At 45.2% G+C, this 27,838-nt stretch overlaps 1 protein-coding gene across 1 annotated transcript in view; it reads right to left on the reverse strand.

The window, feature by feature from the left end:
• Dchs2 (dachsous cadherin-related 2) overlaps nucleotides 1–27,838 on the reverse strand; it is a gene marked incomplete at its 5' end in the record, with an annotated part of 231,612 nt that extends 203,774 nt beyond the window's left edge. The window contains one exon of the mRNA XM_010628006.3: nucleotides 27,218–27,838. Coding sequence (XP_010626308.1) covers nucleotides 27,218–27,838 — 621 coding nt within the window. The remainder of the gene's footprint in view (nucleotides 1–27,217) is intronic.

The raw sequence follows: 27,838 nt of genomic DNA on the forward strand, positions 1-27,838 counted from the left end.
TGCCAGCTTAAGAAGCCGGACTGTTTATACCGAGATGTTTATTAATCACGGAAAAGAACCAATGCTGGAGCTAGGGTTTCAGCAACAGATCCAACCATTTTTTTTTTTAACGTTCAAGAAATACACGCTACTTTTTGTACAAAAGGAAATTTAAGATTTAAGTAGGTTTTACTACAATTCCTTTTTTATTACAGCTTCCTTTGCTGGCATATAAGGAACATCTCGTCAACAAACCTCCACAGAGCTTCACTAATGTGGGCAGATGTTAAATGTTGTACACAAAACTATGCAGTGTCTCATATAGAAACAAAAATTTTCTAAGTATTTACTGCAGTATCTGTGAAGATTACAGAAGACAACTTGTTTTTAAAAATAGAAGACAAATCTGCATCAAGATAGAGTTCCAGTTTCATACAGAGATCATTCTGAACTTTTAATTTTTTTTTACAAAAAGAAAAACTGAAAAATGTCCACAGATATAAAATCCACTCCTATGCTAATAGGGTGTATCAGACTGAATAAAAAGCTATTAATAAGCTTGATTTTCCAAGTAAGTGATGGCTGTTGAGCTGTCCAATACGCTGGACAGAGCCCATACTATCATGTTATATATTTAACTTCATTCTGCCCAAGGCAGGAAGTACTGCCAAACATAAAAAATGACATGCTAGGGCCAAGGATTTAGCTCACTGTGCCTGCCTTGTAAGCGCAAGGTCCTGAGTTCGATCGCCAGTACCAAAAACAAAACAAAACAATGACATGCTATATTTCTCATTAACAACATGACCCATCTCCATATTTTCATTTTATTAAAACTGTATTTTGAATGGTTTTGATTCTATCTATTGCTCTAGAGCCACTATATTCATTCATTAACATAATCTCTTAAAGTTGCTACATTAAGGAAACTATTCAAGAGAAACATTAGCCAGTTCTTGAAAAAAGTTTATGGAAGTATCAAAAGTTTAAATATAGTAATGTTTTCAAGTGTGTCTGGGAAAAGTTGAATGAAAATGTATTTGTAGGCTGAGTTATAATTCAAATTCATGATGAAAATGATAGTTAAAGCATTCTGAAATCATTTATAAAGCAAATAATCTTTTCATAAAAGGTGTGTATCCTTACAAATCAGGCAAGTTTAAAACAAATTATGTCTTTCTATGCTTTGTAAATGTTTGTGGAATGACATCTGATATCATAATCCCTGGGGTCTGATGAAATCATCCTGTCATATTTTCAAGCCAAGATTGCTAAGTACGAAAATATGTGAAGACCCATGTGTGTTCAGTGGTATGTAATGTCTGGCAGGTACATATTTAAATGAATCTGACCAGGCAGGCTGCTTCGATGAGCACCCAACATCACCCTAAGAGCCAAACCCCCTCTTCCTCCCATGCCGTTTAGTGCCCACAGCATCCCGGATTCACTGTTTATGCAGCGTAGGCAGCGCCCCAGCCGGACATTCTTACACCGGCATGAGAGGTTTTTACTGAGGACACATTTCTCAGGCAATGATAGTACTGTTTAAAATGCTCCTTTTGCTCATCTAGATGCAAGCTGTGACACAATGAAGACTCAAAGCAACATTACTGAGTACACAAGGTGTGACCTTGTATCATTACACCGAGGCAAGTTTCACCATTTTATTCTAAAACTTTTCCAGGTGTCCTTGGAGTACAGGTGTCACCTAAGTTCCCTAATGGAGAATTTCCTTCCTCAGAATTATTCTTTGTGCCTGGCCAGTTCTCTGTGTGGAACCTTCCAATTTGCTCATGGGACTCTCCTCCTTATGAATGTTTTCATTAGAAGTCTCATCAGCCATAGAGTATAGGATTTCATCTGCTCTGAAGTCATGTACTAATGGAAAATTGTTTTAATTTATGTTACAATATTGCCCAGTTAAATAAAACAAGGCCAGTCCATCCCATAAATAGTATTTCTTTATGGCCATCAATACAGTGGCTTCTCTCACAAGCAAAAAAATCCTACACTCGTCCGCTGCATGTACTCAGTGACTCTAGTTCAAGCCTCCTGAGACTAACAGAGCATGGACCATGCTGGAGCAAAGCTATTGAGACTCAAGGAGTAGAAAGATAAACGAATACTCATAATGCAGGGTACTAAGTGAAATAGTGTAAACACATAAACTTGTCTTTCCCTTTATTCAATGCACCCTTCAATTACCCACTGAGATGATCTTCAAATGGCTGACAAACATACACACTATACAACGGGATAGAAATAAATAAATCAGGGAGCATGGAGAGCAAGGCAAAACATAGACAAATAATCAGTAAACAAAAAGTCAAGAATCATCACTTACCACGCCTGCCAGTAGAGGTGCAAAAGGGCAGAACCTCTACTGATTAAAAAAACTAGTTATACTCAGCAAAATACAAATTTATACCAAAGTCGTGTTACGGGAGAGACACTGACCCAGCAGAGAACGTCTGGGAATCTATCTCACAGTTACATGGTGCAGTGTAAAGGGACAGATGAAAAAGTTGTTCGTTATGCACCATCTTGGTAGCAGATGATAAGGAGTAGCCCAGGAGTCCGTCAGTGATAGCTGGTGCATCGGCGTGGGGCACTCCTACTCAGCACAGAGCCTTCCTGCTGTGAAGGAGACGGAGCACGCCCCGGGGGGCTGACGAGGAGCAGTGTCAGGTTCTGTTTTAGCTGAAGACAGCAAGATGTAGGAAGGTACAATTGTACATACGCCTGGGGAAGGAAAGGGGGAAGACAATAGTGCCATGAACCCTCGCCAAGGCTACTTATGAACGGGGCTATCTTTCCCCCACCGTATGATCTTGGCGCCTTGGCCCATATGGACATCGATCTATTCTGGACTCTACTCTGCTCCATCAGCTCCTGACAGTACTGCTCTATGTCGATTACTCTATCTTTGCAATATGTAATATGTTCAGAAATCAAGGAGTGTGACATCTCCATCAGTGCACCTGTTGCTCACAACCGCCTTTGCCGTCGGGCATGGTGGTGTATGCTTGCGAACCCAACACTCTGGGAGACTGAGGCAGGAGGATCCCAAGTGCCAAGCTAGCCTGTTGTTAGCAGTTAGACACTCACAAAACAAAAATAAAAAGGCTGGGGACTGCAGCTCAGTGCATAAACCCTGGACCTAATCTCCAGCTGAACAAAAATGCCTTGGCTATTCAGAATATTCTCTGATTTGAAATGAAATTTAGGATCTTTCTTTCTCTGTAAGAAATATGTCACAGGGATTTTGATAGGAATTGTAATGAATCTATAGATTACTCTGAGAAGTATGGATATGTTAACCATTTTAATTCTTCAAATCTATGGGACAGACAATGCCAAGGAAATAAAGGAAGACAGGACGACAGAAGACAGAGAGGGACGGTGGCAGGTGTGAGTATGTGAGGGCAATACGCCAATCATTTTGATTTTGGTCATCATTTCACAAGCTACATGCATCGCAAAACACCAACTTGGAGAACTTAAATATACAAAGTTTTTATTTGTCAATTATACATCATTAATGCTGAAAAAGAAACGAACTGGTTTTATATTTGCTTGTATCTACAGAACGGAAGCTGGCAGGAACAGGAGAAACTAACAGAAAAGACTGCAGTGAGGAGGGTGCCTGCTGAGTTACACAGGCGTGCAATGAATTTTCCCAAAATATGAATTTGTAGGTTGTGTCTTACTTCTGGACACAAAAAAATGCTTTACCTGTTTCACTAAAATCTTACAAAAATACAGACAGTGCAGTGTTGTGACAGAGTGCGTGGCTGCTGGAGGAAAGCTGCAGGTCAGCTCTGAACTGCCCGACGTCACAGCAAAAGACGACTGGGCTGTTAGAAAAGTCAGTGAAGCCCTTAGACTCTGTCCCAAATACGGAGACTGCAAAGGAATGTCTGCTACTACTACGCCCTCAATGGTTGGGTGTTCTGTGACACAGTGAATGAGACTCTTGACAACACAGTCTGAGTTCACGTTCCTAGGATTTAAATCATCTCTCTACAAAACTCTCCAGTGCCCTCCAATACCATCAGAATAAATCAAACCTCCTCTGGGCTCTGCAGGGCCCTGCGAGACACGGGCCCCAGGTTTCCTTCGGTCACACAGCTCCCACCATTCCGGGCCATCTCCCCTGGCCATACCTGGCACCTTCATGGTTATGGTTCCTGTGCCTTCGGGGCTGTCCGCCAGGTGGCCACCACCTCCTCACAGAGAAGCCTCTGCGGCCCTAGCCGCTCTCAGCCCGCCGTGCTGTTCACACTCTCCATAGCCTTGTTTACACTATGCCATTTGGTTTCTCCATCATTTGTATTTTTTGCCTGTCTTCTTCTACAAGGAAATAACCCCTAAACATTGTTCACTGCCATGTATGTGTCTTCAAGGAGGCCCCGGGGTATTAGGAGAATAAATGAGCGGATGACAATGAAGGAATGGTTGGTTAAAAACTGAAAGAAGAGACAGTGGAGGACAGAGGAAAGAGGAGAGAAAAGAAAAAGCTTTTGATATTTGACAATAGCTGACTTGCTCTGGCTAACATTAAGAAAGATCAGTCAGGGCTGGGGATGGAGCTCAGTGGCAGCACGCCTGCCTTGCAAGTGTGAGATCCTGAGTTCGATCCTGGATGGACGGACGGACGGACGGCAGGAAGGAAGGGGGGAGGGAGGGTGGTCAGCTAATAACAATACTACCTTACATCAGATTTTTAGACACCAATGGTTTGTACATAATTTTCAACCAGTGTTTACTTAAGGCAGAGTTTTAATACCACTATAAATGCAGTCACTTTTGAAGAACGCACCTCCAGAAAATTCCTACTGGAAAAGTCCCAAAAATTTCACTATCACCTATTATTTAGGTTTAGTGGGGTTTTTTTTTTCTGAATACTCAGGATTGATCCCAGGGCTTCACACTCAGCTAGATCCTCATGATCTTATCGTTAATTTTTGTTAATTTTCAGACGCTGAGTAGCTCAGGCTTGGCTCGAGTTTTCAGTCCTCCTGCTTCAGCCTCCCAGAGGGCTAGAATTAATAGTTTACAGCACCACATCTGGTCTAGGTTATATGTATCGGAAATTTAGGCTTTCAAACTATTTCCTCGCCTACCCAAGATTTAAACTAGAGGGAATACAAATGTTGAAAGAGATTTTACCACCACACTTGTCTTTCCTTTTTGTTAACAAAAACTGCATCTTCCTACTGTGATAAGTGTGTAATCACAAGAAGTGGAGGCAGTATGGAATGCCGAGAAAGGACATTTCTCCCTATACCACTTACAGAAGGCTCATGGTACATAATAGGACTTCAGGTCCTATTATAAAAAGAAGAGACTGGGAGATGGAACATGGTGAAGTCAGAAAGAGCCAGTCAAAAATCAGTTTGCACTCAGTTTAAGTCAACAATGTACGCTAGTAAAGAAGGTAGTGATTGCGTGTGCACTGGTGATTGTTGCATACATGGCACGTGTGTGTGTGTGTGTGTGTGTGTGTATGAGGGAGCAGGAAAGCATAAAAAAGAGAAGTGCTACTCAAATTATGCAGAACAGAGGCCCAGAGCAGTGTGCTGTGACCGTGGCACTTAATTAATTAACATTACTGGTACACTGTAGATATACATAATGATCACATTCATCACAGGGGATCTGCACCTGCACAGGACACATCTTGATTCTTCTTTGTTTCCCATTTCCCTCCTCTCCCTTCAATCCCCTTTCCCCTCCTTATTTACAAAAGCTTTATTTCCATTTTCCTTTCTTTTCCCTCCCCCAGTTACCCCTTCCCATGTGAGCATTTTCTTCCTACTTCCCAATATCTAATATACATTTTTGGTCCTTATTTACACTTTCGGCTTCTCCCAGCAGAGGAACAATGCGGCATTTACACAGGCACAGGCGTCAGATCCAGTTCACTTAGGAGGATGGTCTCGAGGTGCAGGCATTCAGCTAGCCACGCTTGGAGGCCTCCTCCTTTCTGACACCCTCCCTTTCCCCTGTGGTAATTCATCGGCGTTAACGGAGAGTCACTCCAGGATGGATGGCGCTCCACGGAGACTCGGACTTGGGCCTCACACTCGGGAATGAACAGAAGTAAGCTGCATGAGGGTCTGCTGGGTCACACGTGCAATCGAATCACAGAGCCTCCTTTTTAGGGCCTGGTGTGTAGCTCGGTGCTTCTCATGTACAGGGTCTTGGGTTTGATCCCCAGCACCTCGCTCCCAAAAACCCAAAAACTTTTCTTCCAGCCATTTCCCGGTATTTAAGAAGAGCCTGCAAATGGTTTCTATTTATTGGCCTGGAATTTTACATCATTTGCTTATTTATTTATGTGCTGTCTAGATCTTATAACCATTGCCATGTGGCTTTAGGACACACTGACTTACTTAGAAGTTACACATTGAAAATGCTTCCAGTCCACAGTGTCTCTGACAGCTCCCCCTCCTATCACAGTGATTTCACAGTGGACACAACGCTTACACGAAGATTATGCCCCATTATTTGCATGTGTGACGGCTCATGTGTGTTCCTTATTCCAGCATATGTCTGAAATAAATTATGGGATTTTTTTTTAAAAATGTGTTCCTGACAACACTTTTTTCCATATAACAGTACGGAGGGTAACTGGTACCGAAGGGTTACACTACCCTCTTATTTTCAAGGTGACCTGTAACAAGAGCCATGATTCTGAGTTAGAAATGGTTCATTTCCGTACCTCACCGGCTGTCCTCCGTCACAATCTCTGCTTCCCAAGGACAAGTGCAACGCCCAGGGGCTGTGTGGAGATGACACACAGGCTCCTAGGAAGACGCTCTCAGGGTAAAGGCCCGCTGCCTCTTCAGGGCCTCAGTGTACGACAGTCACATGCACAGCATTTGTTCTGTGTCTTTTCCATTCTCTAAACCCTAGAGAATGCGTTAGAGTCTGAGACAACTTTTCCTTGGAAAAGCAACTCTTACTGATGCAAATCTATGCCAAAACTTCACAAAAAGTGTAGGCAAAACCAAGGCCAGGGGAGGCACAGGAGAGAAATGCTCAGCAGGAAGATTCTGAAGGTGGCATCCACGCAGGTGGGTGACATTGACGCTGCTGGGCTTTCAGAGTAAAAAATGTAATCATGATCTTATTTTAACCATGATAACATTCAGGATTCGGCTACAGATACTGTATGCCGTACGTCCTGTTGTCTCTAACAAAAACAACTTGCTATTTAAAGTGCAGCTTTAGGCAAAGGAGGTGGTTTGCACTGCAAGTTGTTATTAATTAACGTGACAGCAAAGCTTCGGGACATGAAACCACAGAGCAGCTCTTTGGCCAGTCGTCAACAGTGTCACATATGTAAATAATCCGCAGTTTAAAAGGCCCTTTCCTCTTCTATATTTTATCCCCTTGACAATGACTGTAATTCTCTGTACCAAGATCGCGTCCAAGTCTTGCATTCGTGATTACAGGACAGTATGAAAATAATCTGTTTTCCAATTGCTTTTTTCCTAAATCTTATGACCACAAAAGCGGCCTCGAAATGAACTGTCATATTCTTAAAGTCACTGAGACTACTGCCACCTTATCAACCACTAGAATCTTAGCCACACAAACAACACAAGGCTGGCACGACGGCTGGGCATCCACAGATGCTCCAATGTTGCAGACTTATTTTTGAAGAACTTTCGTTTGGCAACATCTCAGAAAGGCTCTCCTTCTCCCTTAAAGTTTTGGCCCGGATAGCATTTACAGGAAGTTTTTCATTAAGACTGATGACAGGAGGATGACTTTTACTATCTCACTACAAGTTCTAAAATTAAATTCACTTTATAATGTTTATTTTTAATGAGCAACTAAGATTGACAGGAGCCTAGAGACTTTACAGAACTGCCTTGGATATTAAAACTGGTATTAAGTACAGCCCTGCATCACTCAGCAACAAAATACAGTCTGAGAAATGTGTCTTGGGCATTTCTGACACTGTGTGGCTGCCAGAGTACACTTACACACATCTAGAGAGTTATCGGCCACCTCACAGTGCAATCAAGCAATGCAGTTTTCATCTGCATCTCTCGAATGACCAGTGATGTTGAACATTTTTTCATATATTTGTTTGCTGCTTTTACTTGTTTGTCTGAGAAATGTCTGTTCATTTCAGATGCCCATTTTTGAATTGGGTCTTTATATTTGGGGAGGCTGATTGTTTTGAGCTCTTTATATATTCTAGATAGTAGACCTTGGTCTGAGGAGCAGCTGGTAAAAATTTTTTCCCACACTGTGTGTTGTCTCTTAGCTCTGTTGGTACTCTCTCTTGCGGTGCAGAATAAATAAGGTTCAAGTTGTATAATTAATAATGTGAAATAGGAAGAAAAGGGCTAAGTGCAGAGGGAACGTGAGAGGAGCAGGGAAAAGGAAGGGAGGGAAAAGAAACAATATGAGAAAAGAAAAAAATGGAAGCAAAGTCTTTGTAAATAGGGGAGGGTGGAGGGGGTGGAAGGGGTGAAGGGAGGGCAGGGAAATAGGGAAAAAATGAGAACCAAGATACATTTTGTAAAGGTACAAGGTCCCAATGATGAATGCAACTGTACTGTGTACCTAAAATGTACCAATAAATTTAATGAAAACAACAAGATGCAGTAAACACAAAATGTACAACGCTGCTAGGAAGCACAGCACACTGTCTGTAGTAAAGTGTTCTTAAAGGAGAAGCATACTCCGAAATAATGATACAAAGCAGTACATTTATAAACCAGTAAGTCACTTAGGGGCATCAGGGAGCACTGTGTCTGAGTGCATATGCTACAGTTTCATGACTGGCAGCTCAGGCGGTTCCTTTCCACCAACGTCAGCACAAACACCGAGTCCCGGGTTACCCTGCCGCTCTCAACAGCTACGCTGTAACTCGGCACAGGGACACGGGACCACCACCACACACTCGTGGACCAGAGTGGCGTTCCGAGGCGCCCTACCGCAGGGAGGTTTCAGAGCTGAGCCAGAGATGGTCGTGCCGGTGCCAGCTTCACTGCCGCTCGCTCGTGTGTGAGATCGAGGAAGGGGTGGCGTCGCCGAGGCTGTGAAGTGAGGAGAGGCGCCGAGCGCGCTCTCGTCTCTTCCTCTCTGTGCACAGCACCCGAGGCATCTCCTCAGGTAGCTGGCCCTGCAGCCACTGCCCTCCAGGCGCACACACTGGCCCACCGCCACCAGCCGGGCTCTGGTGTCTTCTGTACACCCGGTTCCCGGAGCAGGACCCAGCAGTGATCCCCTCTCAGCACTTTCCACCCCTGGACTCAATATCCAGCACCGAAAGCCTCAGAGATTTAACCTGGCAAGATTTCTGCCAGCTCAGAGATGGAAACGGGACGGCAGAGGGGCCTGAGGATAAAAGCGCTCACCCTGGGGCGGCCGGAAGCAGAGTGAGAGCGACCGAAAGGCGACACCCCAGTGGCCTCCTCCAGCCAGGCCGTGGACTCTGCTCTGACTCATCCGTGGACAGACCCACGCCGAGGACAGCGTCCCGTGGGGCAGTCGCCCTGCAAACACGCGAGACTTGGGCTGGACACTGGATTGCGCCGTAGTAATCCCTTTCTGCTAAACCGAGGCTGCTGCTGTCTGGCGGCTGTCAATTCCCTGTGTCCAGGGACCAGGAGGAAGGAGAGAGGCTCCGGGCTCTGGGGAGCAGCCAGCATCCCTGAGGAGAGGCTGGTGTCTCACGCAGAAGAGGGCGAGCCCATCTGACACCAGGAAATACAGAAGGATGAGTGTCCTGGTATGGCAGAGAAGGGCACATGAACAGAGGGCCTCGGCAGGGCAGGGCAGGGCAGGGCAGGAGAGGGGTGCTGAACTTCAGCCTCGTTCCCAAAGCCCTTGGCAGCAGCTGGGCTGCGGCTCCTCCCTAGTGATCTTCTCCTAAGTTCAAAACTACAAGAAGTCTCCGCATGGGACAGACCTGTAAAAAGAAAATGGAGTCCAGCGTGGCGGCTTGCATCTGCAATCCCAGCACTCTGGGAGGGGAGCACATGTTCTGGCCTGGGCTGGGCAACTCGGTAAGACCTGTCTCAAAATATACACACACATGTATACACAAATGCTCCCATGCACTGCTTAATACACACAGCTGCGTAGTCACAGTCACACTTCTATAATTAACTGCTTAGACACTCACTGAACTTGGTACTCGATGCATTTTGATGCAAAAATTTTATCCCAATATTTCTTGTTTGTGCCAGCTAGAACTCGTGGGTGCCGCCTAATTTGTGATTAGCTACACTTTCCAGCCAAAATAATTTCTTTGGTACTTATTTGTGGTGCTCCTCCTGACTCCCAGAACCAATAAAAGTTAAGTAACTACTATAAACAAATAAACAAAAAAGGGCTGGGGATGTAGCTCAGCGCGAAGGCCCTGGGTTGGATCCCAGCATCTCACCACGGGGTGAGGAGCAGGAAGTTAAGTAGGCACCCGAAGAACACGTCTTTCCTTGGGCCGCTGTATTGAAGTATCACAAAGTAGTTGGCTTAAAATGACAGCAATGTATCCTCTCACAGTTCTGGAATTCGAAAGTTTGCTATCAAGGATCAGGAGGACCATGCCCTTGTGATGGCCCCAGGGACAGTCCTGCTTGGCCTCCTCCAGCTTCAGGGGACGCCTGCACCCCTCTCACTGTGGCAGCACAGCTCCGATCTCTGCCTCCACCGTGACCCGCCTTCCCTCCCTCTCATGCCTCCCTTCTTTTCTGCTGCCTGGGACACCTGTCAATGAACTCGGGGTCCACTCCAAATCCAGTGTGACATCATCTCCAGAGCCCTAGCTGGATCACATTCGCAAAGCCACCATCTCCAAGCCATAGCGCAGCCAAGGTGACACCGTGGATGGTGGTGTGTGTGTGCCACCCACAGTCTCCCAGGAGCCACAAGCACAGCCTCTGGCTGGCTGCTGAGGGTCATCCCTGGGGTTCTCCCAGCCTTGGGAAGCTGCCTCACCCAGCGCGATGCCCCTTCCTTGGGGGCAGCCCCAGGACTCAACTCGGGCAGACCTGAGGGACACTTCCGGCTCAGAGCTCCCTGGGGCTCAGGCTGCAGTTGCCACTCTGTCTGTACCTGGTTCCACTTCCTCTCTGACTCCAGCAGCCCTGCCCTCTCAGGTCATCCCCAGGGAACCTGACCCCAGCCAAGCCACTCTGCCCCGGGAGCATCACTCCTCAACACCTGACTGATGGCATCCACAAAGTGAAGGTAACAGGGACACCTTCGGCCCAGGGCACCTTGACAGTGAAGCCAGCCAACCAATCTGGATGTCTCAGAATAAGGCATGATGCACACTTAAGAAATGACTACCGAGGCCCCGCTGTGAGCATGCTTGTTTCTCTACAGGAAAGACATTAATGAACAAATGTCTATCAGCTTTCTCCAAGATATAAATAAGTCAGTGATCTAAAAGCTACAGAATCATTTGCATTATTTCTGATACTACATTTAGAATAAAATTAATGCATTATGACTTTTTAGAACTACTATCACTTTACCATAATTGCCACATTATTTGTTTTTCAGCAAGGGGATGAATTAAATGATTTCTGTGTTCCTTGTACATATCAAAGAAATAAACATATTTAATCTTTCTGTAAATGCATACATGTACTCTAAATTTAACATATCAAACCCAACTAAAACAGAAAGGAGAAAAATGCAATATAAACTGAAGAACTGATTTTTCAAAGCAGCTCTGGATCTTAAATTTATCAGTCAAGGAAGTGGATAAATTAATCCTCAGAGAGCAGTATAAAGTTAAGAGTAGATTCATTTAGTTGATAAGCTCAAAGTGCTGAAATCTTAAAGGAATAAATTAGCCACACATTTTGCATTTAACACAGCCATATCTTAAATTAGTTTTCCTCAGGATTGGGCTGTATCTTTTATGACCAGGTCGAATCCCATTATTTGTTTAGACACGAAGAATAAATCAATGCAAATAAGGAAAATTAATCCAGTGGATACAGGACTCGCAATATGTGTGCCTTTGTGCAGTAAATTCTTCCCACACTGGGGCTTGCAGACAACACCTAGGTCAGTGAAAACTCTTCTAAGAACAGTGGTTGAGTTTTCAGGTCTCTATGTGTAAGAAACAGCCGAGACTTTCTAAATGCTCATATGTGATAGTGCTTAAAGATATTATCTTTGATTCTCAAAATAATACTTCAAAATACACATTATTATCCCATTTTCTAGATGAAGAGCATGAGCTTCAGTGAACACAGAAGATCCAAATGTTAATCATCACAGAAATACAAATCAAAACCACAATGAGATATCACTCCACCCCAGTAAGAATGGCTAAAAAAGTTAAAAAAAAAACTAAAGGTGCAAAGCTTGGTGATACACACCTGTAATCCCAGCACTCTGGGAGGCTGAGGCAGGAGATTGCAAGTTTGAGCCCAGCCTGGGCAGTTCAGCAAGTCAGGGAAACCCTGTCTCAAAATAAAAAAATGTAAACTAAAAGGGCTGGGGGTATAGCTCAGTGGGAAGGTCAGTACCTACTTCCATCAAAACAACTGATGAGCACAAATTCTGTGTTTGCCAGCATAGGGGGGAAACGGAATCTTTCACACTTTTGAAGGGAATGCAAACTAGTACAATCCTCCCCGAAAACAGGATGGTGGGTCCTCAAACAAAAGTGCAGCTACAACAGGACCCACCCAGCAAGCCTCTGGGTACACACAACCAGAGAAAATGAAATCGGGTTGCTGAAGGGACATTTGCACTCCCGTGTCTTCCCAGCACGAGTCACAGCCTGCCGGTGGGATAACAACCTCAGCGCCCACCCACGGATGAGCAGATCCAGAAAACATACACATACAGGACGAATGCTAGTCATCCCTCACAAGATTCAGATCCTGCACGTTCAGCCATACAGACAGAACTGGAGACCATTACATTAAGTGAAGTAAGACAAGCTCGGAAACACAAGGAGCGCGTAATCTCACTCGTGTGCGGAGCCTAACGTATTTGATGTCACAGAAGCCGAGAGTAGCATGGTGGTCACCTGAGGCCGGGAGAGGAGAAAGCTAGAAGAAAGGATTTTGACTGCTTTCACCACAAAGACATGATAGATGTTTGAGGAGATTATATATATGTGGTGAACCTGTTTTAATTATTACAAGATGTGTGTATGGATTAAAACATTACGTGGTGGCCTGTTAGTATATACAATTACTATTTTTACGTATGTATTAAAAATAAATTTCACTTAATTTTTAAATGCAGCCTCAGACTCAAGTCTGCACTCTTTCTACTCTCTCCTGCTGAGCACATAACTATTAATAAGGCATTTCATATTCAGTTTAAAAGGATTTGGAAAAGTGCTTCCTGGTATTTGGCACGGCTCCAAAAGTAAGCGGAAGTCTACCTACTAGAATGATCCTTTTTCTCAGTTTTGAATTGGTCTGTTTATTTTTCAAGATAGAGAATAGACAGAACTGACCACAAAGGTAAATGACCGCTCTCTTCTCAAGCCAGCTACCCAGTCTGGGGGCGGTAATGGTGAGAGAGGCACACCCTGTAAAGACGGGCTGGAGGACTAAGCCCCAATTGTTAACTTGAGACGTTTAAGAAATGGTAACATCCTCGTAATAATTCACAGCTTCTGAGTCTGACAATTAAAAAGAGGCACCGACAGAGATCCTACTTTTTACATGAAATGAAAAGATCTGTCTGGTACTAAATTACAACATGAAAAGAATATCAGCTGACTCACTGTTTTACACTGCAACAGCAGCACTGCCTTTCAGAGAGCCGCAAGAGCATGGCAGATTCACACAGGCCTTACTGTCATCCTGCAGGACATGCCCTGCTCCTGAGGCAGTTGACACTCAGTGCAGATCGTGAATGGACTGCACTATACTAAGCAGCAGGCATTTTAGTAAGCATTTATCAGTAAGCGAGACAGACAGGCCTCGACTGTCATCTCACAAAGCTTAGCAGGAGCAAGGATGCACATGTGAACAGTTACCTGGGCTTAGTGTGCTGAAAAGAGGTGCATTGCCTATCGTGCACAAGTCAGGCAAGTCTAAACAACAGAGGCTTAGCCAGCAGTGGCCAAATGTAGTGCTTAGATGGTCAAGAAAGGCTTCCTAAGGGGTGATTCTTCTAAACAAGTTAGAGTTAGTAAGAACTCTTTAACTTTCCACAGAAAGGCAAGAACCAGAGTGTCTTAGGAAGTTTAGGATGTGTTACGGTTTAGATTTAAAACCTTCCCCCCGAGTTCAGATGTCTTCAGAGGTGAAGCTTTCAAAAGGTTTTGGATCATGGGGGCACTGTGTCCATTAGCAGAGTAGTCCACTGATGAGCTCGGTGGCTGAGCGAGCTGTTCGGAGGTGGGGCCCAGTGAGACAAGGCAGTTACCTGAAGGACATACTCGCTTCCTGGCTCCTTGCTTCTCTCTCTGCTTTCTGACTGCCATCATCTGAGAGGCCCTCTTCTGCCAGGCCTTTTCACCTTGCCCATCTGCCTATGCGCCAGTTGACCATGGACTGAATCCTCCCAAACAGCTGAATCAAACTGTCCTCCTGTCCTACAGCTTGCAAATCTCAGGTATTCCGCCCCAACCAACAGGAAAGTGACCAGCATAGGCTGTCACAACAAAATACCACAGACCAGTGGCATAAACAGCACACACATGTCTCACAGTTCTGGAGACTGAAGTTCAAGATCAAGGTGCTAACATCAGGGTCTTCTTCCTGTTCTGCAGACAGCAAAAGCAGAGGAAAGAAATCAAACTCTGCATTCTTCCTCTTCTTCTAAGGATGCCAACCCCACCCTCAAGGCTTTATCAAAACCAAAGCACTTCCTCAAAGCCTCACACCCAGATACCATCCATGGGGGTTAGGGCTCCACTGCACAAATTTTGGAAGCACTCTCACATCCAGGAAATAACCCAGAGCAAAAGCTAGGGTGGGAAAGAGCACAGTGACTTCATGAGTGTAGCGGGGCAGGGAAGAGTTCCTTCCAAAGAGGACATAGATGGACAGAGAATGGTCTAGCAGAGGATTTTGACTTAATCTTACAATAATGCAAAACCATGAAAAGTCTGAAGCGTGAGTAACATAATGCCTGCATTACAGATAATTCTGAGAGAGTGATTACAAAGGAAATGTCAGATTCTGTCTGACACGTGATGCAAGAACAATCCATAGAGACACCTGTAAGGTGTTTGGGGCTCAGATTCTTGACTGACAAAAAGAGAAAGAGCAAAATGAATTTTTACTCAGATGAAAGATTCTATGGCGTATTAGTCTTGATGATTTTTAACAATCTTTGGATGAATTTTCCTCAAATGGGTCATACTGAATCCTGGCCTACACAATCCACCCATCACGGACTCCCATCATGGACTCCACTTCTATTTATGCTTTTCCATAAAAGATTATCAGTTACCCAGAGTTCTACAATTATTATTGTAAATACATGCATTTATAAACACATGAAATTATCTGTTGTTCCTGCTCGAAACTGATATATAAGATTTTAAACTGTTAGCATTCCCTACAACTATAGTAACATTAGTCTAACAACCCAGTGCACCACAAACCTCTACTCATGTACAGGCAGCTGCCATTCAATGATGACCTAATATATTACAGAGTAAAATTGCACAGCAGCTTTACTTTCAGGAGATCCTTACTTTTGAGTCTTAGTCATCTGAATCCACTGAATTATAACTGAAATTTAAGGAAAAAGCAGGAGTTGTTTCCGGTATGACCAAATACACAGCTACCAAGACTTCCCGCGTGGAACAATTATAAACTTTGAGTAAAGCAGACAAAAGAGACAACAGAAGCCTTCAGGGGATGATTAAAAGCAGTCAGTTTTGCAGAGTCAAAAGCTGGAGGAGTGGACTGAGTTTCCCATTTTCTAAAGTCTTTGTTCCTCCCTCTTTTGTTTTTGTCTGTCTGTTTGGCTGTTACCCGGAGGGTGGGCATCACTCAAGTCACCCTGCAGTGGAGCTGAAGCAACTACACAGTCTTCCTGGACTGAAGGAACTGAAGAGGGAGTTCAGTGCTCCTCTAGGCATTAGGAAATGCTAAACAGGGAGAAGAATGCCCCTAGGTAAGTCCCAAATTCTTCATATGAACTACCATGTTTCCTTTTCCACATTACAATCCCTAACACCGCACGCATGGATGAGATCGCAAACACCTGAGTTAAGAATAGCCAGGGCTGAAATAAGATTTGCACTGGTAGGTACGAGTCATTCTGCAGTATGAGTATATCCAAGTTACCTTCTTGCCAAAGCAAAAATATTAAAACTATTCAGAATATAAAAGAACCCATAGTCTTCATGATATGACAAGCAAAATGTGTCCAGAGCATCACACAGGGTCATTTAATATATGCATTACTCCAAAACAGTGGTGGCGAACCTACGGCACGCGTGCCATGCGTTTTTCTTTTAAGACAAAAATATTGATGTATGAGTTGTTTTTTCTCAACTACAACCTCGGTATTCAGGTTAAATTGCAGTATTGGCATTTGCCATAAGTAAGTGGGTTTTAAATTGCGGTTTGAGCACTCGTCTCTTAAAGGTTCACCACTGCTGCTCTAAAGTGTGCTATGTCAAGAAGAGGCCGACTCTAGCGCAAACCAAATCTTGCAATTAATAGGAAACAAATTCAAGTGGCTATTATAGCTATGTGAGGCAAAGGAAGACACCCTTTATAATAAATGAAAAGACAGGGAATGTCAGCAGAGAAGCAAAAGCTACAAAATAGGAAAAAACAAATTTTATGAAAGAAAAATAAGATTTGTCTGATGACCTTAACAACAGAATGGTGCTAAGGAAAAGTGAAGTAATACAAACCCAATCAGGAAAATACAAAGAAAAATTATTGAGAAGAAAAATGAACTTTTAAAACCTCAGGCCCCAGATCCAAAGGTCTAGATATGTGTATTTGGGAGTCTCAGAAGTAGAAAATAAAGAATGAGCCAGAAAAAAATGTTGAAAGTAAAGAAAAAGCAGCCTCTCAACTCCTGTAAGTGTAACTTTCCCACTTAAAAGCTTATATTCATAAATTAGAAACAAAAGTAGTAACTGAATTTGGTATATCAGAATAACTTCACACATTAGAGAAGCAAATTCAGTTTGGAGCACAGCTCCTTTTAAAATGGACTAAGATTCGGGCTGGGGATGTAGCTCAATCGTTTTGCCACTTGCCTCACCAGCCCAAGGTCCTGAGTTTGATCCCCAGTACAAAAATAAAAATAAAAGAATAAAATGGACTCAGATTCAAAATTTGAGATAAACAACTAAGTTCCCTTTGTAACATTAAACGTATATTGCAATAAACATAGAATTTATATGTGTGATACAAGCAAGCAAATCATCCTGAGCACCAGCAAACATTAATTTAGAAATTGTTCTTCCTGTTGCCTCTCTTCTCTGGGTCGTGATGGCAGCAATGGAGGTGGTGTAGACACAGGCACGACAGGGAGGTTCCACACACGAAAAGGGACACAAAAACTGTAAGATGAGCCCAGGAAGTAGATCTGCCAGCCCTGACATGTTGTGTTCTTGTTTATGCATAATGTAACAGAACAGCCTTTGTATTATTTTAGCAGTTCATTCTCAAAATAATCTACACTTCAAAGGAGAGTAAACAGTGCATGTGCTTAGATTGCTCTTTACCTCCTAACTTGGTTCTTGTGGAACAGACATCCTTAGAAACTAGACACGTCAACCTCTATATAAACACTAACTTCCTCTGTTTCCAAATGTAGAAACCTGAGGAATACACAACAGAAGCTTCTAGCTAGACAACTGTTAAAAATCAAATAGTATCTAAGCCCATTTACAGTAAGTCTAAAAATAAGATTTATTCTCTTTAAAACATATCCATAAATATGGCCCGTTGTCCACAATCCTTTAGTGCAAGATGGAGAGAATTCTAGAATAATCTAAACAAAAAGGATTTTAAAGGTAGAGGACAGTCCCTTGCACTGAAGGGAACTTTTGGATTAATTCTCATCAGTAATCAAGCAACTTCAGAAACTGCCTCAAGTTCTATTCTGTTCTTTCTTCTTTGCTAGTCTTATAAAAATAAAGCTATGTTTTATCATACTTTCTTGCCTTGTGCTATAATGTACTGTCCCAAAACATCAAGTGGACGGTATCATCACGTCTGGGAAATTTCTATCAACTAAACTAACAATGCTATCAAAACAAATATTGAACAATTAAAAATTACTGCAATCATTTATGATAGAAAACACAGGATCTAATTTCTATAAAATGAGCACAAATAAATAATTGATGAGTGCCCGAGAAATGTAAAATGATCACATGGGTATACAATACAAAAAAAAGACAACTGAAAAATATTTTACATTAATATTTTGATTATAATACTTACATTCCCTATTTTAATAGGCTAAAGGACTTTCAGAAGTGATTTGTGTGATTCAGCTTTAAAAATAAAACAAGTTTTATTTGATCTTTTTTCTTCTGTAAGTTTCTGCAGCTCCATGCTTGAGTTAGTACTTATCAAAGCTTTAGGTGCAAGAAACTGTTTGTTTTAGTTACTTTCATTTCTCCTTACAGTTTGTAGCGGGTTCCATCCAAGGCAGGGCAGCATGGCAGAGCAGTATGGAAGAGGAAACACAGCCCGGGGTGTGGTGGTGGGAGGCAAGCAGAGAGGTCAAGGCAGAGGCAGACCAGCCCTGCCAGGCCAGCTCCTCTGACCAGGCCTCACCTTCAGGCATCACACTGAGCTCTAAGCTCAGCAGCTGCCTACCTCGGAAGCAGTGTGCAGTAAACACAGGAAGATGCCAGCCACGTCTCCGGGCTGTGTCCACAACCAAGCCAACAGCATCGGCGTCACAGAGACTGTCCCCCAACACCGTGAGAGCGATCCGACCCTTCTCCCAGGCAGCACCGCCGCCCTCACCTCCCTCCTCACCATCGCTGTGGCACCCAGTTGTCTTCTCAGCTACCAGCCCCTCCTTCACGCTCCACGAACCCAAAGCTACGCAGGGTGAGCACCTCTCCTCTAAAACGCTCCCGCAGTGTCTCCCGCCCGCTAATCCAGGCGGAGGGTCCAGCACCGTCCTTCACTCCTTCTCTGTGTTCCCAACACATCTCATCCAAGCTGCCCCGGTTCTCCCGGGAAAGGGACCCTGAGTGCATCCTTTCTGGGGCACTTCATTCCCACCCCGTCCCTCGGCCCTGAACTTGTGTCATGACGACTCTCTCGGGGCTCTCGCGGCCCTCCTGCCTGTCTGCCTTGCTTTACTCTTTAACTCAGTACAAAAGACCTTCCCTTCCTCATGTTAACCTCTGCTCAGAATCCCAGATCTTTTAGTGGCTCCCGTAGGAAAAAGACCCCCGATGCACTGGTCAAACACAGCAAATCCTTTGGGGGCTGCCTCTCCCTGTCCTCCGAGCCACCTCCCATGACTTCACACCCCGGGACCCAGACAGACCACGATGAGTCGCGTCCATCGTCCCCCAGGGTCCAAACAGTAGCTGACTTGATTCATATTTGTGATGGCCGTTCACCTGATCGAATTTCACTACCAAGCACATCTTCTGCATGTGTAGAGGTTTTAGTTCAGTAAGATTCAAATAACCTGGCATTTGTAGAAATGCTCCAGCAAAATTTCCCTAATGGGCTATGAAACTATAAATTACTCCTACGGTTGCTCAATTTTCATCTATAATTTATGAGGTGAGGGGCCCACTAGTGGAATTCTAGCACGTGCTTATTAATAAAATTAATTTTTTGTCAGATTTCAATCCCCAAAGAAAGAAATCTTACTGATCAAAATTTTCTAAAATCGAACCTATGTGATTCTTATAGAGATGAACACACGTAAAGATGCACTGTGCACACACACACACACACACACACACACACACACCTGCAGCTACTCTGAATTGCATGACAGGCTGAAATTAAAAATTTCTAGGGCCAGGGATTTAGCTCAGTGGTACCTCAACTGCCTTGCAAGCACAAGGTCTGCAGTTGGACCCCCAGTACCAAAGCAAAAAAAAATTTCCATCTCTTAACAGGAGACCCCTAATCTATTGGAGAAAGGAAACCTTTTCACTCCAAGTCCCATAGACTTACAACTACCATGTTCACCATGGAACACTGGTGGTCTTCAGTGTTCACTCCATCTGTCAACCAAATTAACTATGTTTTGGGGATGAGGATCTATTAATAGAGACAGCAAGAGTAGGGTTTGGGGCTGGAATCAGGGTTCTGACCCTAAATAAAGCTCACTCATTCCCTGCCGCACCAGTATCAGATGCCCCAGAGCTGCAGCTACAGAATCACAGATGGTGCCCCTCACAGCCCAGAACCACGACCGGGACACTGCTAAGGGCTCAGCACTGCACTAGGTTTGACTTGAGGTCGGTGGGTGGCAACCCATCAAGCCCTTCTCTACAACTTGTATCACCGCTCAGCCCCTCTAAGGGACGCGCAGTGGCTCTGTGGCTGCTGTTCTCTGGTCAGAGAATCACGACTTTCCTGAAGGCAGGCAAGGAGGTAAGAACTCGCTACTTACACCCAGCAGCAACAGACTTCAGCTTCCAATGCCAAAACAGAGGCATCTAACTAAACCCTAAAACACAATTTAAATTTATTTCTGTTCCATTTTCCAGCTTCCAGTGCAAGAGACCATTTATTTGAAACATTTTTAATCAGTCCTAGTTTTTGCTGTCTCGGGCAAAATAGATTGTTTGGTTTTCTGAAAAGTTTCTCATCATTCACAGAATTCTAATTTACAAGAATCCAGTAGTATATAGCAAGCACTGAACATTTACTATGAGCCAAGCATTGCTGTAAACATATGTACACTAATTCATTATCCAGAAAACAATTCTGCCCAGCAGGCACTACTGCTATCCGGGCTTTGCAGATGAGGAAACAGATGCAGTGCCCAGGTCACATGACCATGCCATGGTGGGGCTGAGATTCAAACCTAGGCATCCTAAGCCTGTGGTCCATACTGTTGTCACTTCAGAGCGCCTACCTGTAATCTTCAGAGCTATAAATCCTGCCACGCAATGGCATTAATTTTTACTTGTAGAACCAAGAACCAGACAAAGTCATATTTTGACAACACCAGCAATATTCCCCATGGGTTCTCAGTTACCCCCTTCCTACTATTACATATCCAAATGGCACCGCACTGTGTTCCCCAAGCAGGAAAAAGAAGTGAGCAGCTGACTAGTCTTGGGCAGTACTCGGGTGGAGTAAAGGACAGGAAAATATCAAAATTAAGTCTGAGTTTATCTATCGTGTCTAAGGCAGGTCATCAAACAAAGCCAGGAAGAACTATAGCTCACACTGGAGTGAGGTGTTTAAGCCAGGGAGGCCAGATAACCAGGCAAGGTGACAGCCAGCAGGTGACCAGACATGTTCTGGGCACAGGTGCAAAGGACCGTAAGGAAATGATACCTGTTTCCAGTGCATAAGTGCAGAGAGATCGGGGCACTTAAAGGAGCCAGAAGGAAACCAATACACACAGGTACTGTGTGTACATAAATGGCAAGTTAGTGTGCATGGTGTGAGTGCACAGGTAAGCAGTACAAGTGTATTGGGGCAACATGTGGAGGACAAAAGATATAGGAGAGGCAATGCAACTCAGAAAACTCCAAAGAATTAATGGCAAAATATACTGAGAAAATAAGGCAAAATCAAAAAGTAAAATCCTTTACTGGCTGCAATCCTTACTGTGTGGCCTTTTTGCTTTTCCTGCTCTTATGTATCTCTCTAATACAAGTCAACAAAGTCACCGACACTCAGTTTATGAGATTAAGGACACCAGAAACCACAGAGGACTCGAGGACCAGTGCATTGCACCCCCACGGTCCTCACAACCCATTACTGTAACTAACGAAGGGAACAACGGTCACAGCACGAAAAACACGAAGGCTGGACAGAGCAGCCAAAGCTCAGTGACAGCAGGTAGCCTCAGGGCCATGCTGCAAGCACCCAGCTTGAAGCGGAGGCAATGGGAGGTGGAAAGTGGTGAGGGACACAGCCAGGATGATGACAACGGGTATTAAAGAAAGGTCAGGTGCTGTTTTCCTCCGGGAGCCTGCTCGAGGAACAAGGTTCAGGGGCCCGGCCTGGGAGGGAGAGGTGAGAAATCACCACGTAGACTCTGGGAGGTTTCTGGAACGCTTCTGCTTTATTCAGGAAATGCACAGGCTTATATAGGGTGAGGCAGGGGTGGAGCCAGGGTGGAGTCGGGATATTTGGCACATTGTTATTGGCCACATGTTAGCTTTTGGATTGTATGCTTTAGGGGCTGAGGCAAATGGACTCAGGACTTTAGAGGTTTTTGAGAGGAACAGTTTATCTGTCTAAGGTCAGATGTCTACACACCAAGAGGGCGGATTATTCCAGCCCTAATAGGCCTCGGAGTTTTCTCATAAGAGATGGGTGCAGCGGCACTCCTGACTCAGCCAGACATTAACCTGACCCTCAGCCAGGTACATGAGATGATGAGGCCTTGTCAACTACCATGGTCAAATTCGGAGATCACCAAAGCATCGTCACTAAGACTGTAGGAAGCACCTTCTATCTCAGGAAAGCCTCTTACTTTCCACACTGCACTAGGAGGGCTTCTCGGAGAAAAGTGCTCATGTTTTTCCTACAGCCCTGAAGCTCACTCCTTGCTGATTCTGCCACCATCGCTGTTGGCCCTGGACACTTTGACTAAAGCTGGCTAACAACCCTTCCCTTTAATGCTACCACCTCCTAGGAGGCTTTTTACATTCTCCATTTTTATCCTCACAGTGTGATTAAGACAGAGCTAACATATTTAGCGAGACTTTTCCGAAACCAGGGGAGGTGGCAGATCCCTGTAATCTCAGCCACTTGGAAGGCTGAGCCAGGTGGATCACAAATTCGAGCTCAGCCTGAGAAAATTACCCAGACCACATCTCACAAAAAAGGAGCAGGGGTGACTGGGGAGTGCAGCAGTGTAAAGGCCTAGGTTCAATCCCTAGGACAGAAAAAAAAATTTTTAAATAGAAAGGAGCATCTTTGCTAAAGGCTGGGGAAGTCATTTAAAAAAATGGAAACAATCCCAGAAGATAACAGGAATCGGGCAGAAGACAGTTTGGTCTTTCCAGATGATGGCACATGGTGGGAATAAGGCCTTCCTGTATCTTCCAGTCTTTCCACGCGTGCTACCTCACAGGTAGCATCCCACAGGCCCCTCAAACTGGGAGAGAGGTTCTCTCTCCCGTGCCCCAGTTTGGGAGCTCAACACCAGTTTTTTCCTGAATGGACGGAAACAGGGCAGTGTCCTACTCTTTACTCATGCAGTTTTCAACAATGCAAAACCCAACCAGCCCAGCACAGCAAACATGTACACAAAGACACAGCCAAACATGTAAACATTTCCAGTGAAAGGATACAGTGGCCAAAATAGAAGTTGCAAAAAGGAGCTGCCTGAACAGGGGAAAGGAAGGGCGAGAGGGAAGAAGGGAGGGCAGAAGGATAGAAGGAAAAAATGGAAGAAGGGAGGGGAAGGAGAACAGTAGAAGGGAATAAACTCAAACTGGGAAACAGAGGACTTCAGATGTCAAAGGTACACTCAGGTAGAGATGCATATCAGATAGATAAATGTGAATCTGAAGGCAGTTTGACCTTGGAGATATATTAAAAAAAAAAGGAAGAAAGGAAGGGAGGGAAAGAGAAATAAGATGAGAAAAAGAAAAGAAATTCTGGTACCATATAAGAGAGTGGAGAAAGCAGAAACGTGAGAGGAAGACAGAAGCTTCAAAAATGCCTCTGCCACGCTGAGTGTCTGGTGGCACAAAAGGAAAAGGAGGAACCGGCAAGGGAGAGGTGGAAAGAGAGCACGAGGAGACAAAGGCAGCACAGAAGATGCATCTGGGAAGGGGAGGGGTGGGCAACGGTCCAGAATGCCCCAGGCAGAGCGCTGGCATCTGACAAGGGCAGCCCTTGGAGGTTAAAACTGAGGTCAGAACAGGGCAGAAGGAAGGGGCGGTGAGCAGATGGAGGTCAGCACAGCCATTCGCGCAGGAAGGCCGACAGAGGGGATGCAGAGAGGACAAGACCGTGGGCTCTGTCCTTGTCACCCGCTCACTGCTGAAGCCAGAGCTCACCACCCCCCAGAAGCTGGAAGTCTGGTCCAGATGGCAAGGTCAGACTTTGGGACGGTAATTTGAGGCAGAGGAGTTCTCTCGGCCAGACACGGAACTGGGAAGGGAAACCTAGAGCATCTGCACGCTGGAAATTCCTCTCTACCCAGACCACGAAAGCATCAAGACAGAGAAAGGGTTGTTCGGAACGGAAGGGGCTTTCCACACCACACCGAGGCAGATAGACAGCAAGCAATGAGCAATCTAGGATCGCTCCCATCAAAGTTGTGTTAGTTAGCTTTCCTTTACTGTAACAAACACCTGAGATGAGAAACTGACAACATGAAGAGGTCTGTTTGGGCTCGGTTTTAGAGGTTTCAGTCTGTGTTGCTTTGGGTCTGGGGCATCATCTCATGGTTCGAGTGTAGGCCAAAGCAAAGCCGTGGCCAGGAAGTGGATCCAACCATCCCCTTCTGAGGCACACCCAAAGACCCAAAGACCTCTCCTGAACCCTTCTCTTATCAAAGTTCCTCCACCTCTGAAAAGCACCCAGCTTGGGGACCAAGCCAGCAATGTGTGACTCTGGGAGATACTGACACAAGCTGGCGAGACACATAGAAACCTCGGGCAGCTGGAGGTTACTTATTCCAGGCTACCAGTGGTTCTCTTGTAGCCTGAGTTAATTCCCTAAGTTCCTTCATACTTAAAAATCTCTGGAAAGCTCCGGTCTGGTCGCAAGAATATAAAAAGAGTTCCCCAGGCCGGGGATTTAGCTCAGTGGTTCTACCCGCTGCCTTGCAAGTGCAAGGTCCTGAGTTCGATCTTGGGTACCAAAACCAAAAAAATAAATAAATAAAAGGGTTCTCTGAAGAGAGGAAGGGTGGGAAGTACTATGTAGCAGCAGGGCAGCAGTAAGAGTGAAAGAACCCCAAAAAGACTGGGGAGGAAGAGTGAGCACTAATGGTTCACTGCCAGGGTTTTTCTAAAAATTAGATGATATGGTACTGTTCCTTTTCAGGAACTCTAGAGATAACTTTTCCTGTTGTTTTTAATTTATTACTGTTTAATTTGGGGAGGGGCACCAGGGATTAAACCAGGGACCTTGAGCTTTCGAGTCAAGCACTGGAATCACTGAGCTAAATCCCTGGCCCTGTTATTGTTTAATTTTGACAGAAGATACTGGAGTAGATACAAGGGCTAACAGGAAAACTAATAAAAGTGCAAGAAAAAAAGCACAGTTATAAAGAACCTATGCAATATCATCATATAAAACCTTGGAAGAAAGAAGAGGCTATGAAATCCAAGATGGAGGAAGTTAGCTTTTGCAAAGTAATACAAAGAATGAGTGAGAGAATGACATAGAAAACACTCCTTTGAAGCTCATCTGCACATTAAGGGGTAGAATCAGATAGGGGGTCATGGATGCAGAAAGTTCCCACAGCTGCTGTGGAGAGGCCACCCGGGCCCAGAGAATGAGCAGCTTCCACCAGTCCTGAGAGGCTGGATCCCTGGAACATCCCAAAATCCTAATCAGTACAATTTAGTGCCATCGCTAGCAATACCTGGCAACCTGGATGGGTTCCGTCAGCTTCTACCAAGTTTACCTCACTATCACGGGTCTACCACAGACCAAGTCATTCCAGGGCAAATTCACACTTCACGGCAGAGCCATATCACAGTTTCTAAAACAACTCTAAAGACAGGTGATAACAGTCATAGTTAACACCTTCTACCATTTCCTTCGGATGGATCCAGGTTTTACTCTACTCATGTCAAGTTCCCTCGGGGCTTCTAGATGGAACAAGCCACGGAAATCACCTCACACACGGGATCTCTCATCTATTACGACTTCTCTGTCGAAACTCCATGGCAGAACCATCCTCAGTCAGTGCACATCCACGGGCTCCTTTCCACATCTCAGCCTCCCTCTCGGGGCCTCTGAGGTCTCGTAGCTGGGCTCCATGATGCTCGTGGAATGATCAGTCAGTCACTCCCAGGCCTGGCTCCGTTTTAAATGGAGAATGACCAACTCACCTGCATCATGAGACAGTGCTTGAGAGGAGGCACACACACTTACAGTGTCAGTCATGGTATCTGTGGCTTTGTCTGCCCAGCAGCAAGCAGTAACTAAATTTCAAGCCACCTCTTAATAATCCAGCAACTGAGAGTTGCCAGTCACACTAGACAAAAGCATGCAGATTACTGTCGCCCATATACCCGAAGGACAAAAAAGTTGGAAGCAATCATGAAATCTATTTTCACAATACAGTAACACCTCATTTATCCAAAGATTATTATTTGACACATAATTTATAAAACTAAGCCTTCAGCCTACAACTGAGAACCAGAAAGCCTGCAAGACACGTCTGAAAGCACTCCAGGCTGAGGGCTAACAAAACTCTAGTTTAGAGCTTCCTTCTCCCATTAGCAAATGGCTTCTACTTAGTTACTCAAGTAGTCTTGGAATAAATACATCAGTCTTGGAGATCTAGTCATCTGACACCAGTACTAAGAAGTAACACAGAGGGCTGGCTAGCAAAACACAGCATTCCAACTGGCAAGGAGAGGTCTTCAGGACTCTAAAAGGTGACAACCCAAATCAAAAGGCAAGGGCTACTGCCCCGTTTTATAAAGGATGAATGGGCCCCACTGCTGCTCCGAATCCTCAATGCACCCCTGGCAGCACAGGTTGACTACAGTGACCCGAGACCTTCAACCAACCTTTCCAATCTCTACAAGACAGAACAGGGAAGGAGACCGTAGTTACTGGAAACATTCCCACATACACGTGGTCCCTTGAAAACTCCGTTGACTAGGCCAGCCCTACTCCCCGGGGATACCGAAAAAAGGAGCTGAAAAGTATTAAAACATCACCTATTGCAGGAAAGGTTTACAGTGGGTGATTCATCCCAAGTAAATCGGGGTACACACCTCCAGCATTAAAGACACTGAGCTTCCATTACAAAAATGGAGATGCCAATGTCACATGGGTGAGAAAGGGCCTTTGAGACCATGCGCCATCCAAGACCCTGGCTGAAAGGCTGCGCAGGGACCACTGCGTTCACCCCACTGTGACCCCCGCTTTCTCAGCCAGATCAGGGTCTTCGCAACAGGTCTGAATGCACTCACCTGGAGAAAGCAGTGTCCCACAGGGGTGTGCTCTGCCAGGGCGACACCGTACACCTGCCGATGGAAGACGGGCTCGTTGTCGTTCACATCGTCCACGGTGACGCTGACCAGGCAGGTGGCAGAGAGGGGGGGCTCTCCGAGGTCCTGGGCCACCACTCGGAGCTCCAGAGTCTCCTGGACCTCTCTATCCAGAGTCCGGACGGTGCTGATCGCCCCGCTCTGGGGGTCAATGGTGAACGCAGGCTCACATTCTGTGCCAGGCCGCAAAGCCTCGGGGTTGCACAGAGCTGAGAGCTGGATGAGCTCGTAGCGCAGCCGGGCATGGTCGGTGCCAGCCTCGTCGGAGTCGGAGGCGCTGACCCACGTCACCGTGGTGCCCGGGGCCGTGGCCTCGGACACAGAGGCCCGGTAGTGCTGCTGGCTGAAGACAGGTGGCTGGTCATTCACGTCGGAGAGCCGAAGCAGCAGCGTCTCCTGGGTGCTCAGGGGCGGGAACCCCGCATCCGTGGCCACTAATCGCAGCTCATACAGCTCGCGGCTTTCTCTGTCCAGGGGCCCCTCCACGCAAAGAAAAAACACCCCTGGGGGCCCCCCGGGCCGCAGCGCGAAGGCGTCCTCCCC

This window comes from Fukomys damarensis, unplaced genomic scaffold (genome assembly GCF_012274545.1).
Source record: "Fukomys damarensis isolate Sample0158 unplaced genomic scaffold, DMR_v1.0_HiC HiC_scaffold_38, whole genome shotgun sequence".
Classification (NCBI taxonomy): domain Eukaryota; kingdom Metazoa; phylum Chordata; class Mammalia; order Rodentia; family Bathyergidae; genus Fukomys; species Fukomys damarensis.